Source organism: Cololabis saira, chromosome 19 (genome assembly GCF_033807715.1).
Source record: "Cololabis saira isolate AMF1-May2022 chromosome 19, fColSai1.1, whole genome shotgun sequence".
In the NCBI taxonomy this organism is placed as follows: domain Eukaryota; kingdom Metazoa; phylum Chordata; class Actinopteri; order Beloniformes; family Belonidae; genus Cololabis; species Cololabis saira.
Window position 1 is genome coordinate 1,697,331 of NC_084605.1, and position 16,536 is coordinate 1,713,866.

The window sequence follows — 16,536 nt, forward strand, 5'->3', positions numbered from 1 at the left end:
AGCGCCGTTTTTCTTTTCTTTTTTTTTATTTATTTATTTTTTCTATTATTTAATTATTATTTTTTTTAATGTAATTGTCTTTTTTTTTTTTTTTTCTTATTTTCTTTTTCTTTCTATTTAAAAAAAAAAATTCTCATTTATTTTTTATTTATTTATTTTTTCCCGGGCATGCCGTTTTCCACCAACCGTGCGAGCGTTTGTGTGTGTTTGTACGGCAAGCTGTTTTAACATTTAACAGCTAGACTGGATATGTGTCGCAAATATCTACAATTACATTCTTCCTGTCCACAAATGTCATTTCAGAATATCCACAACATCATTCTGACGTTCACGTGTGTGAGGTTTCTAATTCCAGATATCTACAATTCAGTTGCAGATAAGATATCCACAATGTGAATTACACTAGCTGTAATTCTAGCTTCAGATATCTACAATTTAATTCTGACTAGTCATAATTCCAGTTGGCCACTTAATCCCTGTCACTTTACTGAATGGCTGCACCAGCCGCGCCGTTTTTCTTTTCTTTTTTTTTAATTAATTAATTTTTTTTTCTCTTTTTTAAATTAGTTTTTTGTTTTTTTAATTCAATCTTTTTTTTTTTTTTTCGGCCGCACCGTTTTTCTTTCTATTTTCTCATATATATTATATTATATATTATATTTTCAGCTTATATTTTGGGGGGGGGGGGGGGCATCATCCCACTGACGAAGTTCTGACGAAACGTCTAAATCCATCCCATAATCACCGTAACTATGGACCAGTCTGTCAGTTATCATTGAAACGTGGCGTCTTTTTCAAATTCAAATTGATTTTATTGGCATGAATGGTAACCATTGTTGCCGAAAGCTACATATACAATCAATAAACCACAATACAATTAATACATGAAATATTAAGACAATTATAATAAATATTTAACATTAAATATCTAACACATGCATACGATATTTATACAGAACTATTTTACATTAATAGCCAGGGCTATAAGGAGACTGTGTTGTGTTTCTCTCCATCTATGATGCGCTGATGTATTTAGCTGCTTCTAAAGCACTTTCCTTTTTTTCTCCAATTAAATGTTGGATTTTGTCTTGATCTGAGAGGGAATCAAAATCCTGGACTTGTTTTTTAATTTTAGGAAAGAACTTAGATCTAATGTCTTTGTATTGTTCATTGTTTTCTTTATTTTTGATACTCAGCGGTTCCAGCAGCAGCAGGCCAGAGACATAGAAGCAGTTTGATCATCGTATGAAGCTTTATTTTATTTATTTATTTATTAAACATATATATATGTGTGTGTGTGTGTATATATATATATATATATATATATATATATATGTATGTGTATGTATATATGTGTGTGTGTGTGTGTGTGTGTGTGTGTTTACAGCAGCAGCAGTTGTAAACAAAGGAGTCTCTGCTTCCTCCGTAGTAGCAGCATCACTCGCTCCACTGCAGCCGAGCATTGTGGGTAAAAGGGGGGGTTGCAGCCGAGCATTGTGGGTAAAGGGGGGGGGGGTGCAGCCGAGCATTGTGGGTAAAAGGGAGGGGGGGGCTGCAGCCGAGCATTGTGGGTAAAGGGGGGGGTTGCAGCCGAGCATTGTGGGTAAAGGGGGGTTGTGTGAACTCGTTGATCCCAGGCAGGAGTGGGGGATGAAAGCAGCTCTGCAGCCGCTGACATCACCGTGGTGGGAGGAGCTTAGACAGTCAGGTGGTCTGGGTCCGGTCCTGGAGAGGTCAAAGGTCATTGCTAATGATGCTATTTCTGGTTTTAAGAAGGTCCATGTGTCCCTGCTACAATATTTCTCAAAATTTAAGAATTATATAGATGTTAATTGTTCTTTTTGTCCAAGGCATCCTGAAACATATTCTCTTTTTTTTCTTTATTTTTTCTAGTGATGCACCGAAATGAACATTTTGGCTGAAACCGAAAATAATAATAAACACTTGGCCGAATACCGAACATGGTTCTTCAGCAGTTTTTCATTTATTTTGCCAATTTTTTCACCATTGCATAAATCAAATAAATTTGATTTAGGCTTTTCAAAGAAAAAAATCTTTTACAAAATTACAAGGTAGAAAATATTTATTGAACATTAAAAAACTGAACATTTTTTAATTTCCCAGCATCATGTTGTTTTGGTTCCACCTCCTGGTGAATCTTGGTAAAATTCTTATGGGGTTACTTTTTGGTTGGCCAACGATTTATGTTATGTTATGTTACAGTTACGGAGCGGCCAGTCTATTTCCTTATTTTACAACGCCGTTAGTAATTGTTCGTTTTTTTCCCCACTTATTCCACCGAACACGAAAGTGTTTTTTTGCCATTTTCGGCCAAACAATTTCGGTTACCGAACAATCGGTGCATCACTACTTTTTTCTTTATTTCTTTATTTTTTAAACATATTTGACGTACATGCACAAAAATCGGTACACACCTGTATCATGGTGCAACTTAAAGAAAAGTCTCTTGGCGCCATGGCTGAAACCCAACAGGAAGTCGGCCATTTTGAATTAATCGTGTAATTTTTCCGCAATTTATGCCATTTCTTTGGCAGTTAATACGGCCCGAACCGTAACGTGCACCCAGGTGTGTTATACATCAAAATGTGCGTCTCCATCCTGCGACGACGCGCATTACTTTTCTCTTTCAAAAGTGTTACCGTGGCGACGCTAGACACCAAAAAGCGCGCCCCCCCTTCATCTGATTGGTCCATATTTGATAGTTCCTACTTTTTGCCATAACTTTTGAATGGTTTGACATAAAGACTCGTGGTGGCGTCATCGGACTCAGTTTTGAGTCCTTGACTTTTATTGGTGGAAATTGCACGAGGGCCCGTTCATCGCTGCTTGCAGCTTTAATATTGTTTATTTCTTTTCAATTTGGTGTTGAATTCTATCTGTTTTTGTATTTTGCCTTTGATCTTAATCTTTCATTGTATTTAAAGATTTAAACAAATAAAAAATAAGAAATAATTTTATTAATATTAATATAATAATATATATAATGTGATATATAATATATTAATATAATAATAATAATATAATAATTTAATATTATTATAATTACTATTATTATATTATATAATAATAATTATATAATATTATTATTATTATAGTATATAATAATATTTTATATATATATATATATATATATATATATATATATATATATATATATATACATATATATATATATATATATATATATATATATATATATATATATATATATATATATATATATATAATAATTCATATAATAATTTTATTATTTTAATAACACGTCCCCTGCTCCGGGGGCTTGGTCCCGACTCGCCAGTCACATGACCCTTGGATGTGGAACCTGACCTCTGACCCCTGACCTCTCTCTCTTCAGGTGTACGTGGAGTTTGACGACCAGGAGTGGGAGCAGAGGGAGTGGGTGAAGGTCTCTGAGGACTTCCAGGTCTTCCTGCTGGAGAACCAGCTGGTCTGGGCCAAGAGGACGGAGGGGGCCGGGCCCCCCGGAGCCCCCGGGGCCCCCGGGGCCCCCCCAGGCCTGCAGGGGGCCAAGGCCCGGCCCCTGCAGTGGCCCGCGCTGGTGAGTGCTGCTCCTGGATCTCTATTCAGCTGTGTCGCTGGTATGGACCGATATCAGCCGTCCCTCGGGACCCCCCTACTACCGTATCGTCCCGAATATAAGACGGTGTTTTCTGCATTGAAATAAGACTGAAAAAGTGGGCGTCGTCTTACATTTGGGGTCTAGACGTTATACCCATTCACAACGCTAGATGGCGCCAGATATCTTTAAAGCGAATGCTGAACTAAACTCCCCAGGACAAAGCGAACTCCCGTCACCAAGAAGAAAAATAAAAAATAGCGGTAAGAAAATAAGAGAAGAGATAACAGAAAATGGAGAAAAGTAGCGACAATCTGGAGAAAAGTGGGTCAAAGAAGTTATGATGCAAACTACGATGCAAAATAACATGTTTTTTCTCTCGAATATATTGTTATAATCATTTGTTTTCTGAATAAAAATTTAATTTCGTGTTTAAAAAGTCTTTTTTCAAACTTGAGTCTTGAAAAAGAGAGGGTCGTCTTACAATCAGGGTCGTTTTATATTCGGGCCAATACGGTATCAACTAGCCAGTAGCTAGTAAAGGGGCCCCATTAGGGGGTTCCCCGCTGTCGTTGCAGAGTCTACGGGGGTTTCTAGGGTCGGTGTACTCTGTTTTTTGTTTTGATATTACAAAATAAAAATAGAGAAATAATCCAAAATAATCAGTTTCCCATCTTTTGTTTTGATAATAAAAAACGGAAAACAGATCGTTATCCATTATTCGTTATCCGATTTCATTGATGTGTTTGAAAATCTAAATTGGGAATTAAAACAGCGAGTGTAAAACTCTTTTCTCTATTTCCTATTGGTTTCCAACGATACTGAAAACAAGGATTGGACAAATGGGGGGATATAAGAATACTGCACATGCGCAGTAATAAAAAAGAAAGTTGTTTCTGGTTCTTTTGTTCATCAGATTGAAAATGAACAGTTTTAGATTTTTTTAATGTTGAAACAGAAAATAAATCGAATCTGAAACCTGGGAGTGAAACATGAGTTTAATCTGTAATCTGTCTTCACTCCGTCATGAAACTGCAGTGATGTTGTGACAGTCCGTTCAGCTGCAGCGTCCAATCAATAACAAACTGAACTCTAACATACTGGAAACCAATAAGAAATAGAGAAAAGAGTTTTCCACTCGCTGTTTTAATTCCCAATTTCGATTTTCAACACATCAATTAAATCGGATAACGGATAATGGATAACGATCCGTTTTCCATTTTTTATTATCAAAACAAAAGATGGGAAACAGATTATTTTGGATTATTTCTCTATTTTTATTTTGTAATTTCAAAACAAAAAATGGATGGCCGCGAAGTTCATGGACCTTCTAGCTGTGTCGTTGGTATGGAACGGTATCAGTCGTTCCTCTGGGCCCCCACTACTACCAACTAGCCAGTGGCTAGTGAAGGGGCCCGTTAGGGGGTTCCTGACGGTCGTTGCAGAGTCTACGGGGGTTTACAGCTGTGTCACTGATATGGAGCGTATCAGCCGTCCCTCGGGGCCCCTGCACTACCAACATGGAAAGGGCCCTGTTGGGGAATTTGTGACGTTGTTGCGACGTCTAAAGTTGGTCCATTATTCTGCTGTTGACGTCAGCCGTCGCTCGGGGGCCCTGGTTCTGTGGTGTCTCCGTGGAAACCGACCTACTCTCTCTCTCTCTCTCTCTCTCTCTCTCTCTCTCTCTCTCTCTCTCACGTCAGCAGCAGTTAAATTGTCGGCTCTGTAGCTCGTCCTCTGCTTCTCTCCCTCTCTCCTCACCTCTCTCTCTCTCTCTCTCTCTCTCTCTCTCTCTCCCTCTCTCTCTCCCTCTCTCCTCACCTCCTTTTTCTCTCCTTCCTCCCGTCTCTCCGGCTCCGTGACGCCGTAAGGAGCTGTTTCACGGCTCTGTTTCCATGGAGACGTAGGCTGTGACGGGTCAGTTTCCGTGGAGACGGAGGCTGTGACGGGTCCGTTTCCACGGAGACGGAGGCTGACGGGTCCGTTTCCACGGAGACGGAGGTTGACGGGTCCGTTTCTACGGAGACGGAGGCCGACGGGTCCGTTTCCACGGAGACGGAGGCTGACGGGTCAGTTTCCACGGAGACGGAGGTTGACGGGTCCGTTTCCATGGAGACGGAGGCTGACGGCTCCGTTTCCACGGAGACGGAGGTTGACGGGTCCGTTTCCATGGAGACGGAGGCTGACGGCTCCGTTTCCATGGAGACGGAGGCTGACGGCTCCGTTTCCATGGAGACGGAGGTTGACGGGTCCGTTTCCACGGAGACGGAGGTTGGCGGGTCCGTTTCCATGGTGTGACCCCAGGTGACCTCAGGTGTGTTTTTGTTTCAGGCCTTCAAGCCGGTAAAGGGGCGGAGCTTGCTGTCGTCAGTTACTGCTGTGGAATTTCTGTTGGACCGAAAACTGGACTTTCTGTCGGACCTGACGTCTTTCCAGCCGTACCAGGTAACACACACACACACACACACACACACACACACACACACACACGTGTCCTGCAGCGTACGGTTGCCATGGCGATTCTACAATCATGGAATTGATTAACTGGTCTTTCGGCACAATTGACCAAATTTTTGTGACGAGAAGTCAGGGGGTAAGGGAGCCCTCCTGCCCCGATGGGACATTTTTTACCGGATACACAATGGATTCCTGGAAACATTGGAGACCGTTGTGTTTGGCGATCCTGTCTGTCGAGGACGTTGAAGATGCTTCATAATTGGATTTATTATGCCGGACATGGCTGAAGGGTCAAGCAAGGCGACCAACACTCAGACTTTAACGTTGGGAGAGCAAAACCGCAAGCTGGATGTGATTCTCGAACAGAATCGCAGGCTGGCGGCGTCTTTGAGCTCATTGGCAAGATGGAAAAGACCTTGGAGAAGTTGGAAGCTCGGCTTGGCGGGAATTGATCACAAATTCGTCTGTTTGGAGTCGACATTGATGAACCAGAGACTGAAGGCAGACGGAAAATTACTGGAATCTGCCTGTTTCTTTTCAATACAATTGTTGATTCTTGGCCGGTTGCTCCAGTCACAATCTCCCTGGTGGAATGTAAACAAGGGACTCTGCCCCCACTAACCCTCCCCTCTCAGGAACATCTGTGGACCAGTTTCAGAACTGACCGAGCCGTCTGATAACATCAAGGACATTGGCTGAGAGCAGCTCTGGGCGAAGTTCACAGACTTACTGCTCACACACACACACTTACTGATAACCACACCTCCCCCATCTTCAACGCCTTCCCTCATAGTCACGGGAACTAATTCACAGTAGGGGGTGCGTGCCGGGTGAGATACCTCGAGAAAGATACAGAGAAAAAAAATGGAGTATTATTTCGGTTATTTTACCCTAATTTAATGGATCTTATTGATGGAAATGTAACAATAAAGAACTCAGTAGGCCTAGTAGCAGCACCAATTAATGTGGCACAGCGGTCCAACACACATACAACTGTACAGTAACTATAGCAGCCAGAAGTAGTTGGCACCTGCTCACCCGGCTGATGTTCCCGAGGAGGCGGTGGTGGAAACTCTGGTACGTTTTCCTCCTCTTTTTCCTCTTCCTCCGAATCTGATAACTGGACTACTCATTTGATTGATCTATCCTTTTTGTTTTGGGCCCGGGCCCGGTGCCAAAGAAATCAGATATCCTTTTTTGGGACATACTGAAAGCTAAACACTGAACCCGCCTCATCATAGCGCGCCGGCGATGCGTTTTGGTATACGCTGATTCGATGATAAAACTAAAGTGTAGTTTAAGAATATTTATTTCTAAAATAGTATTTTATTCCCCAACCCAGTCCAACTTTTTATTTATTTGAATAATGTGACAGGTTTTATTTTATTTTATTTTATTTTTTCATCATCCCTCCCTCCTCTGTTGGGGGGGCGGGAGCTGGAGGAGGGGGTGCGGTACCAAGAGGAGGGGTGCTACCGCACCCCCAGCACCCCTACTTCCCGCGGTACTGCCTTCCCTGGCCCCCCCCTCTTATCAGCCCCCCTGACACGGTCGCCGGGTTCGAGCGCCACGAATGCCCTCACTTGGATGAACTTGCCCACCCCCCCATACCCATGCAAGTTATGATGTTGTTTTGTTGTGTGTACGTTGCTTTTCTGTGCTGAGGTGTTTTTTTGCACCTTGACACTAGGTATTAATACACAGTGTGAAGATGCCTTTTTTTCCCTCCTCCCTCCATCCCAGTGTCATCCTTCCTCTAAAAATGGCGTCCGTATTAATCAAGTCAAGTTCTCTCGTCTGATTTATGTCTGACTTGGCAATAAAGCTTTTTCTGATTCTGATTCTGATGAGCTACGCCGAGCCACGGCTAACGTTGTCCCCGTTTGTCCCAGGACGAGCTGGACAGCCAGAACCCGGTTCTGAGGGAAAACCCTCAGCTGCACGAGGAGGTGAAGATCTGGCTGAAGGACCAGAAGGTGCAGGAGATCTTCATGCAAGGTGAGGGACGAAGACGACCTCTGGGGACGAGGGACGACCTCTGGATGACCAGGAACGACCTCTAACAACCTCTAGGGTAGTGCTGGGCGGTATGACCAAAAATTTATATCACGGTATTTTTCAAAATTATATCGGTTTCACGGTATATCACGGTATTTTTCTTTTCATGTACAACTGGGTGTTAACCACATTTTCTAATGATTTGGAAAGGAATTGCTGCAGTAAATTGGCTTAAGGTGCGGGTATGCTTCTGCGTCACACACACGCAGAGCACACGGCGCACCCGTGACGTCGTCACGAATCCTTCGGACTTCTCCGTCTCTCCATTTGGTCGCGGTGCAGTACCCCCCGCGGCCACTAGTTAGCGATCTTTTTCTGAATGGTTTATCCGACTTTTTCCGGTCACAGTAAATCAAAGAGATAAGGACAACTATTGTGCAAAAAACAAAAACAAAAAAAATCACATATAAACGAAGAAAAGAGCCCTGGAAGTTCACTACTGATTCAAACCGGAAACCGGAAATGCTTCGCTTTCAAACGAACCAATCACAGCCCTCTCTGTCTGCGTGTGGTCGGCGTCTCCTCGACGCGTAGTTACAATTTTCGGGAGGTGCACGTCACTGACGGCGCAGGTGACGGCGTGTCCTCTGCGTGTCCAAAAACCACACGCCGTAGGCACGGCGTCGTTTTGACGCAGAACCATAACTCAGCCTTTAGAATGGCCTATTTAACTGTCATGAGGAGGAAATATTGTAGAAAAACATTAATGTCCACACTAGTATAAATACAGGTTTGCACGTGTGCCGGCACTAGGACCCCGCGGACGCATGGCGTCGTCGGGCTGTGTTTTCCTTCATGATTCCCTGCAGCGTCACATGCAAACACAAACACGTACCTGACAGAAACATTTCTTTATATAATGTTGTCTGTCGCCCGCCATATTTTTTCTTTTTTTGGCCGGCGCCATAGTTGGCTAGCTACAAACTCTATACATCCCATAATGTATAATAATATGCCCGCGCTCTCAGCAGCGTACGTAGGGTACGCAGCGAGCGGCCGTACGGTGCACGTCACCGCGTGGCGCGGCAGAACGTAGCGCCGGTATTCGGTATGGACCGGTATACCGCCCAGCACTACTCTAGGGTCAACGACCTCTGGGGACGACCTAACAACCTTTTGTGACGACCTCTGAACGACCTCTGGACGACCTCTAACGACCCCGGACCTCTAACGACCCCGGACCTCTAACGACCCCGGACCTCTAACGACCCCGGACCTCTAACGACCCCGGACCTCTAACGACCCCGGACCTCTAACGACCCCTGACCTCTAACGACCCCTGACCTCTAACGACCCCGGACCTCTAACGACCCCGGACCTCTAACGACCTTTAGGGACGACCCCTAGTGACGACCTCTAACAACCTTTTGTAACAACCTCTGGTGACGGCCTCTAGGGTCGACCTCTAGCGACCTCTGACCCCGGCGGTGCTAACGCCTCCCGGCGGTGCTAACGTCTCCCGGCGGTGCTAACGTGTTCCGGAGGTGCTAACGTCTCCCGGCGGTGCTAACATCTCTAACGTCTCCCGTGTCCGCAGGTCCCTACTCCCTCAACGGTTACCGGGTTCGAGTTTACAGGCAGGACTCGGCGACGCAGTGGTTTACCGGCATCATCACCCACCACGACCTGTTCAGCCGCAACATGGTGGTCATGAACGACCAGGTAGGAACATGGTGGTCATGACGACCAGGTAGGAACATGGTGGTCATGACGACCAGGTAGGAACATGGTGGTCATGACGACCAGGTAGGAACATGGTGGTCATGACGACCAGGTAGGAACATGGTGGTCATGGCGACCAGGTAGGAACATGGTGGTCATGACGACCAGGTAGGAACATGGTGGTCATGACGACCAGGTAGGAACATGGTGGTCATGACGACCAGGTAGGAACATGGTGGTCATGGCGACCAGGTAGGAACATGGTGGTCATGACGACCAGGTAGGAACATGGTGGTCATGACGACCAGGTAGGAACATGGTGGTCATGACGACCAGGTAGGAACATGGTGGTCATGGCGACCAGGTAGGAACATGGTGGTCATGACGACCAGGTAGGAACATGGTGGTCATGGCGACCAGGTAGGAACATGGTGGTCATGACGACCAGGTAGGAACATGGTGGTCATGACGACCAGGTAGGAACATGGTGGTCATGACGACCAGGTAGGAACATGGTGGTCATGACGACCAGGTAGGAACATGGTGGTCATGACGACCAGGTAGGAACATGGTGGTCATGAACGACCAGGTAAGGTCAAGGTCGTCATGGTAGTTGGTAGGGGTGTAACGATACACTAATCTCCCGATACGGTACGATACACGATATTGAGGTCACGATAACGATACGATATTATAGCAGTATTTTTTTAACAACCTTGAATGAGGAACATATGACTGGAAAAAATGGTCTTTTATTTGAAAGACACAAAATACAAAACAATACTGTACGTTTGTCCTATTGTTACAGTTTGTAATGTTTTATAACTGTTTAAGTTTTAAAGAGAAAGCCAGGCCAACCATTTTCCACAAACTGAACTAAAAGTAAATGTCAGGTTTGCATTATGATCTTCAGTTTCATACAAGTACAAATATTTAGACACAAACTGAATAGTTTCTCTCATGTATGATATGACTTTTTTCTTTTCCAGAAATTTAACATCTAAAATTGAATAAATAAATACAAGTAAATAAATACATACAATTTTACATCATAAAAAGATTAATTCATGCTCACCTTATAAGTGTAAGAGGAGATTTATTTTTGTTAAAAAGGTTATTTAGGTAATTCAGGGTTCATTATTTTATAAATCTATTCTTTATATTGTGATGTAAATCAGGGACTATAATGACACTAGTCAGTTTATCTGTAGTGATTAGTCTGTTTTAGATTGGGCGGAGTGATACGCCACAGTACGGCACTAGGTGCTGTGTTGATGTTCTAAAATCCTACACTGTTGAGGGACATTAAAGTACACTGGAACTCAGCAGAAGTTTCCCCGTGTTTATCTACTCACGACCCCAAAAAGGTTTAATTTAATAAGGTAAGGCTTAACTCTACACCAGCCTTACATCAGTAAAAGTTCAGAGCTCAAAACGGGACTAGTTTCTTCTGAGCGGAGGAAGATTTTGGTCCACGGGTCGAGGCGCGGTCGGATGCGCGTTTCTAGTCAACACAATAGATTCATATTAATAACACAATATCAGATACACCTTGTCACCTCCACGACACGTATCGTGACGTTTTTGTATCGCGAAATTTCGTGGCACCATATATTGTTCCACCCCTAGTAGTTGGGTTCCTAGCCCCGTAGTTTGGGTTCTTAGCCCTGTAGCTATGTTCCTAGCCCGCTAGTGTGCTAACGTCCAGACCCTGGACTGACCCGGTCTCTCTGCAGGTTCTCGAGCCTAGCTTAGCCTAGCTTAGCATAGCCCGCTAGCGTGCTAACCTCCGGACCCTGGACTGACCCGGTCTCTCTGCAGGTTCTCGAGCCTAGCTTAGCCTAGCCCGCTAGCGTGCTAACGTCTGGGCCCGGTCTCTCTGCAGGTCCTCGAGCCTAGCTTAGCCTAGCTTAGCCTAGCCTAGCGTGCTAACGTCTGGGCCCGGTCTCTCTGCAGGTGCTGGAGCCCCAGAACGTGGATCCTTCCATGATCCAGATGACGTTCCTGGACGACGTCGTGCACTCGCTGCTGAAGGGCGAGAACATCGGCATCACGTCCAGACGGAGGTCTCGGTCCAGCCAGAACAACAACTCGGCCCACGTGAGTCACGACGCCGCCGCTAGCTTAAACCGAGCTGCTTCACCTCTTCTTCTCTCCTCCTCTCTCTTTTTATTCATTTAATTTCTTTGTTTTTGTTGATACGTTAAAGATGGCGGGAGGGAGACCCGGCGGGACGACCGGCAACACTCAGGTATCACTAACATTCTAGCATAGAATATTATTATTATTATTATTATTATTTTTACTATTATTTTTACTATTATTATTATTGTTATTATTATTATTATTATTATTATTATTATTATTATTATTATTATTATTATTACTATTATTATTATTACTATTATGACTATTATTATTCAAATCATAATTATCATTATAATTCATTATTACTATTATTAATATTATTATTGTCACTATTATTATTTCTGTTATTACTATTATTATTCTTATTATTATTAGAATTCTAATTATTATTATTGTTATTATTTTTTATGCTATTAAAATAATAATAATTATTACCCTATATTATATTTATATAATTTATATTATATTTTTCTGGTTGTTGTTTTGTTATTATTATTATTATTATTATTATTATTATTATTATTATTATTATTATTATTAATTATTATTATGGTTACTATTATTATTATTATAAAATGATTATTATTACTATTATTATTTATTGTTATATTAATTATATATATATATATATGTATATATATATATATATGTGTGTATATATATATATATATATATATATATATATATATATATATATATATATATTATGATATTATTATAATTCATTGTTATTATTATGGTTATTATTATTATTATAAAATGATTATTACTATTGTTATATTATTATTTATTTATATATATATATATATATATATAATATTATTACTATTATAATTATTGCTGTTGTTATTATCATCATTATTATTATTATTATTATTATTATTATTATTATTATTATTATTACTATTATAATTATTGTTGTTATAATCATCTTTATTATTCCCGTACCTGCTCTGGTTAGCAGAGTCATTATACGAGAGCCCAGGCCAACAGTCCCCGCCCCATTATGACGTCATCGGGCCCCTCCCCTAAAGGCCCCCAGGGGGCCCCGCCCCCCCAGCAGCAGAGCCCGGCCCTGCCGGCCCAGCCGGGCGAGCAGCGCAGCTCGCGCTCCTCCCGGAGGAAAGGCTCCGACAGCAGCGTCCCCGATGAGGACAAGGACCGGCGGGAGGACGCCGCCGCCGCGGGGCGAGGTGAACTATTATTATTATCATTGTTATTTTTATTACTATTATAATAATAATTATTATTATTACCCTATATTATATTATTGTTATTGTTATGGTTGTTGGTGTTTTTATTACCATTATTATTATTATAATTAATTACTACTATTATTATGGGAATCCTGGGCTGTGATTGGACGCTATTTGAGATATTTCAAATTGATGCTCCGGACGCCTCTGATGCGTTTCGCAGCGCGCAATGAATGGCAGCCGGACGCCTATGTCGTTACGTTTGAATTATTGTCGTTACGTTTGTATTATTTTATTGTTACGTTTGTATTATTATATCATTACGTTTGTATAATTATATCGTTACTTCATATTATTGTGTCATGTTTGTATTATTATATCGTTACGTTTATTATTATATCGTTACGTTTGTATTATATTGTTATGTTTGTGTTATTATATCGTTACGTTTATGTAATTATATCGTTACGTTTGTATTGTTATATTGTTACGTTTGAATTATTATATCGTTACGTTTGAATTATTATATCGTTACGTTTGTATTATTGTGTGGTTACGTTTATTATTATATCGTTACGTTTATTATTATATCATAACGTTTATTATTGTGTCGTTATGTTTGAATTATCGTGTTGTTACGTTTGTATTTTTATTTTTTATTTATCCTTTAAAGTCCCATTGAGATACAATATCTCTCCTGCCAGGGAGTCCTGGTCAAGACGGCAGCAGAAAAATAAATTCAGTTTCATATAAAAGAAAATACATACAAGGACAAGTAACTTTACAAAAAATAAAAAAATATCAAAACAAGAAACAAACATAAAACATAGAAGGATCAGAAAGCTGAAAAGAATTCATGACAAAGAATGACACTTGATTAAAAACAATGACATTGTTCTGTAAAAACTGATTTTAACATATGTTTGAACATGTTAAGAGAGGGTAAATATTTAAGGTTGAGTGTGTGTTGTAGCTCATTCCAGCTTGTGTTGTAGCTTGCGGTGCAGAAAAGGAAAAGGCCGATTTACCAACTCTGTTCCGGTGTTGGACCATGAGGAGAATTTTCTCTGATCTGGTGTTATAGCTGCTAGAGTAATATTTTAATAAATTGGATATGTACAGAGGTAGTTTACCCAGTAATGCTTTTGCAATAAATATTAACATGTGTTTTTCTCGTTTCTCGATACATTTGTATTATATCGTTAAATTGTTTTATATCGTTACGTTTCTATTATTGTGTCGTTACATTTGTATTATTGTGTCGTTACGTTTGTATTATTATATTGTTACGTTTGTATTATTATATCGTTACATTTATTATTATATCGTTACGTTTGTATTATATCGTTAAGTTTATTATTATATCGTTACGTTTGTATTATTGTCATGTTTGTATTGTTATATTGTTACGTTTGTGTATTATATCGTTACGTTTGTATTATTATATTGTTACCTTTGTATTATTATATCGTTACATTTATTAATATATCGTTACGTTTGTATTATATCGTTAAGTTTATTATTATATCGTTAAGTTTGTATTATTGTCATGTTTGTATTGTTATATTGTTACGTTTGTGTATTGTATCGTTACGTTTATTATTATATCGTTACGTTTGTATTATTATATCGTTACGTTTGTATATTATATCGTTACGTTTGTGTGTTATTATATCGTTACATTATTATTATTATGTGTTATTGTGTCGTTCCGTTTGAATTGTTATATTGTTAAGTTTGTATAATTGTGTCATTACGTTTGAATTATATTGTTACGTTTGTATTGTTATATCGTAACATTTGAATTATTGTGTCGTTATGTTTGTATTGCCGGTGCCGGACCACCGCTCTAATCATGTGGTCCGATCTCTCTTAAAGCCTCATCTCGGTCTGTGGGGTTTTCAGCGTGAATCCAGCGGTAACCCGTCTGTCCTTCTCCTCAGAGTCCAAGTCCAAGGCGAAGCAGCCGCTGAGCAAACGCAGGAAAGGCGAGGAGGAGGAGAAGAAGGCCGGCCTGAAGAGGCTGAAGGCCGACGTGACCTCCGACCTCTCGGAGAGCAGCGACTCGGAGAACCCGCAGCACAAGCGCAACGCCGGCTCCTCCTGCTGCTCCTCGTCCTCCTCGTCCACGTCGTCCTCCTCCTCGTCCTCGTCCTCCTCCTCCGAGCCCAACTCGGAGAACGAGCTGAAGAGCTCTGCCGTCTGCAAGATGGAGGAGGACGAGACGCCCGTCACCAAGGGGGCCAAAGTAGAGCGGGCCTCGGCCCTGATTGGCCGGGCGTCGCCGTGGGCGGAGCTCCAGGACGACAAGAAGAGCGTGTTGAAGGAGAAGCTGATCACCAAGGAGGAGGAGGAGCTGGTGGCCGTGACGCAGATCGCCACGCCGCCGTCCTCCGACTCGGAGAAGAAACCCCTGAAAGGTACGAGCTGCCGAGCCGCCACTCTAGTCCAGTGTTGTTTCTGGCAGACATTTTAGATTTAGTCTTAGTCTTTTGGACGAAAATGCTTATTAGTTTTAGTCCCATTTTAGTCATTTCTACATGTGATAGTTTTAGTCGACGAAAACTCAAAAAGGTTTTAGTTTTAGTTGACAAAGACTCAAAAAGGTTTTAGTCGACGAAAACTAAAAAAAGGTTTTAGTCTAGTTTTAGTCGACGAAAACTCAAAAAGGTTTTAGTCTAGTTTTAGTCGACGAAAACTCAAAAAGGTTTTAGTTTTAGTCGACGAAAACTCAAAAAGGTTTTAGTTTTAGTCGACGAAAACTCAAAAAGGTTTTAGTCGACGAAAACTAAAAAAAGGTTTTAGTCTAGTTTTAGTCGACGAAAACTCAAAAAGGTTTTAGTTTTAGTCGACGAAAACTCAAAAAGGTTTTAGTTTTAGTCGACGAAAACTCAAAAAGGTTTTAGTCCGGTTTTAGTCGACGAAAACTCAAAAAGGTTTTAGTTTTAGTCGACGAAAACTCAAAAAGGTTTTAGTTTTAGTCGACGAAAACTCAAAAAGGTTTTAGTTTTAGTCAACGAAAACTCAAAAAGGTTTTAGTTTTAGTCAACGAAAACTCAAAAAGGTTTTAGTCAACGAAAACTCAAAAAGGTTTTAGTTTTAGTCGACGAAAACTCAAAAAGGTTTTAGTCGACGAAAACTCAAAAAGGTTTTAGTCGACGAAAACTAAAAGGCTTTAGTCTAGTTTTAGTCGACGAAAATTCAACAAAGTTTTAGTCGACGAAAACCTAAAAACGTTTTACTCAACGAAAACTCAAAGGTTTTAGTCTAGTTTTAGTTGATGAAAATTCAAAAAGGTTTTAGTTTTAGTCGACGAAAACTCAAAAAGGTTTTAGTTTTAGTCGACGAAAACTCAAAAAGGTTTTAGTCCGGTTTTAGTCGACGAAAACTCAAAAAGGTTTTAGTTTTAGTCGACGA

At 41.1% G+C, this 16,536-nt stretch overlaps 1 protein-coding gene across 1 annotated transcript in view; it reads left to right on the forward strand.

Annotated features, from left to right (window-relative positions):
* The first annotated feature begins 10,343 nt into the window (after nt 1-10,343).
* The window catches only part of LOC133419825 (probable JmjC domain-containing histone demethylation protein 2C), a 48,900-nt gene continuing 42,707 nt past the window's right edge, over nt 10,344-16,536 (forward strand). The window contains exons 1-5 of the mRNA XM_061709264.1: nt 10,344-10,364; nt 11,732-11,875; nt 11,985-12,026; nt 12,885-13,116; nt 15,063-15,539. Coding sequence (XP_061565248.1) covers nt 10,344-10,364; nt 11,732-11,875; nt 11,985-12,026; nt 12,885-13,116; nt 15,063-15,539 — 916 coding nt within the window. The remainder of the gene's footprint in view (nt 10,365-11,731; nt 11,876-11,984; nt 12,027-12,884; nt 13,117-15,062; nt 15,540-16,536) is intronic.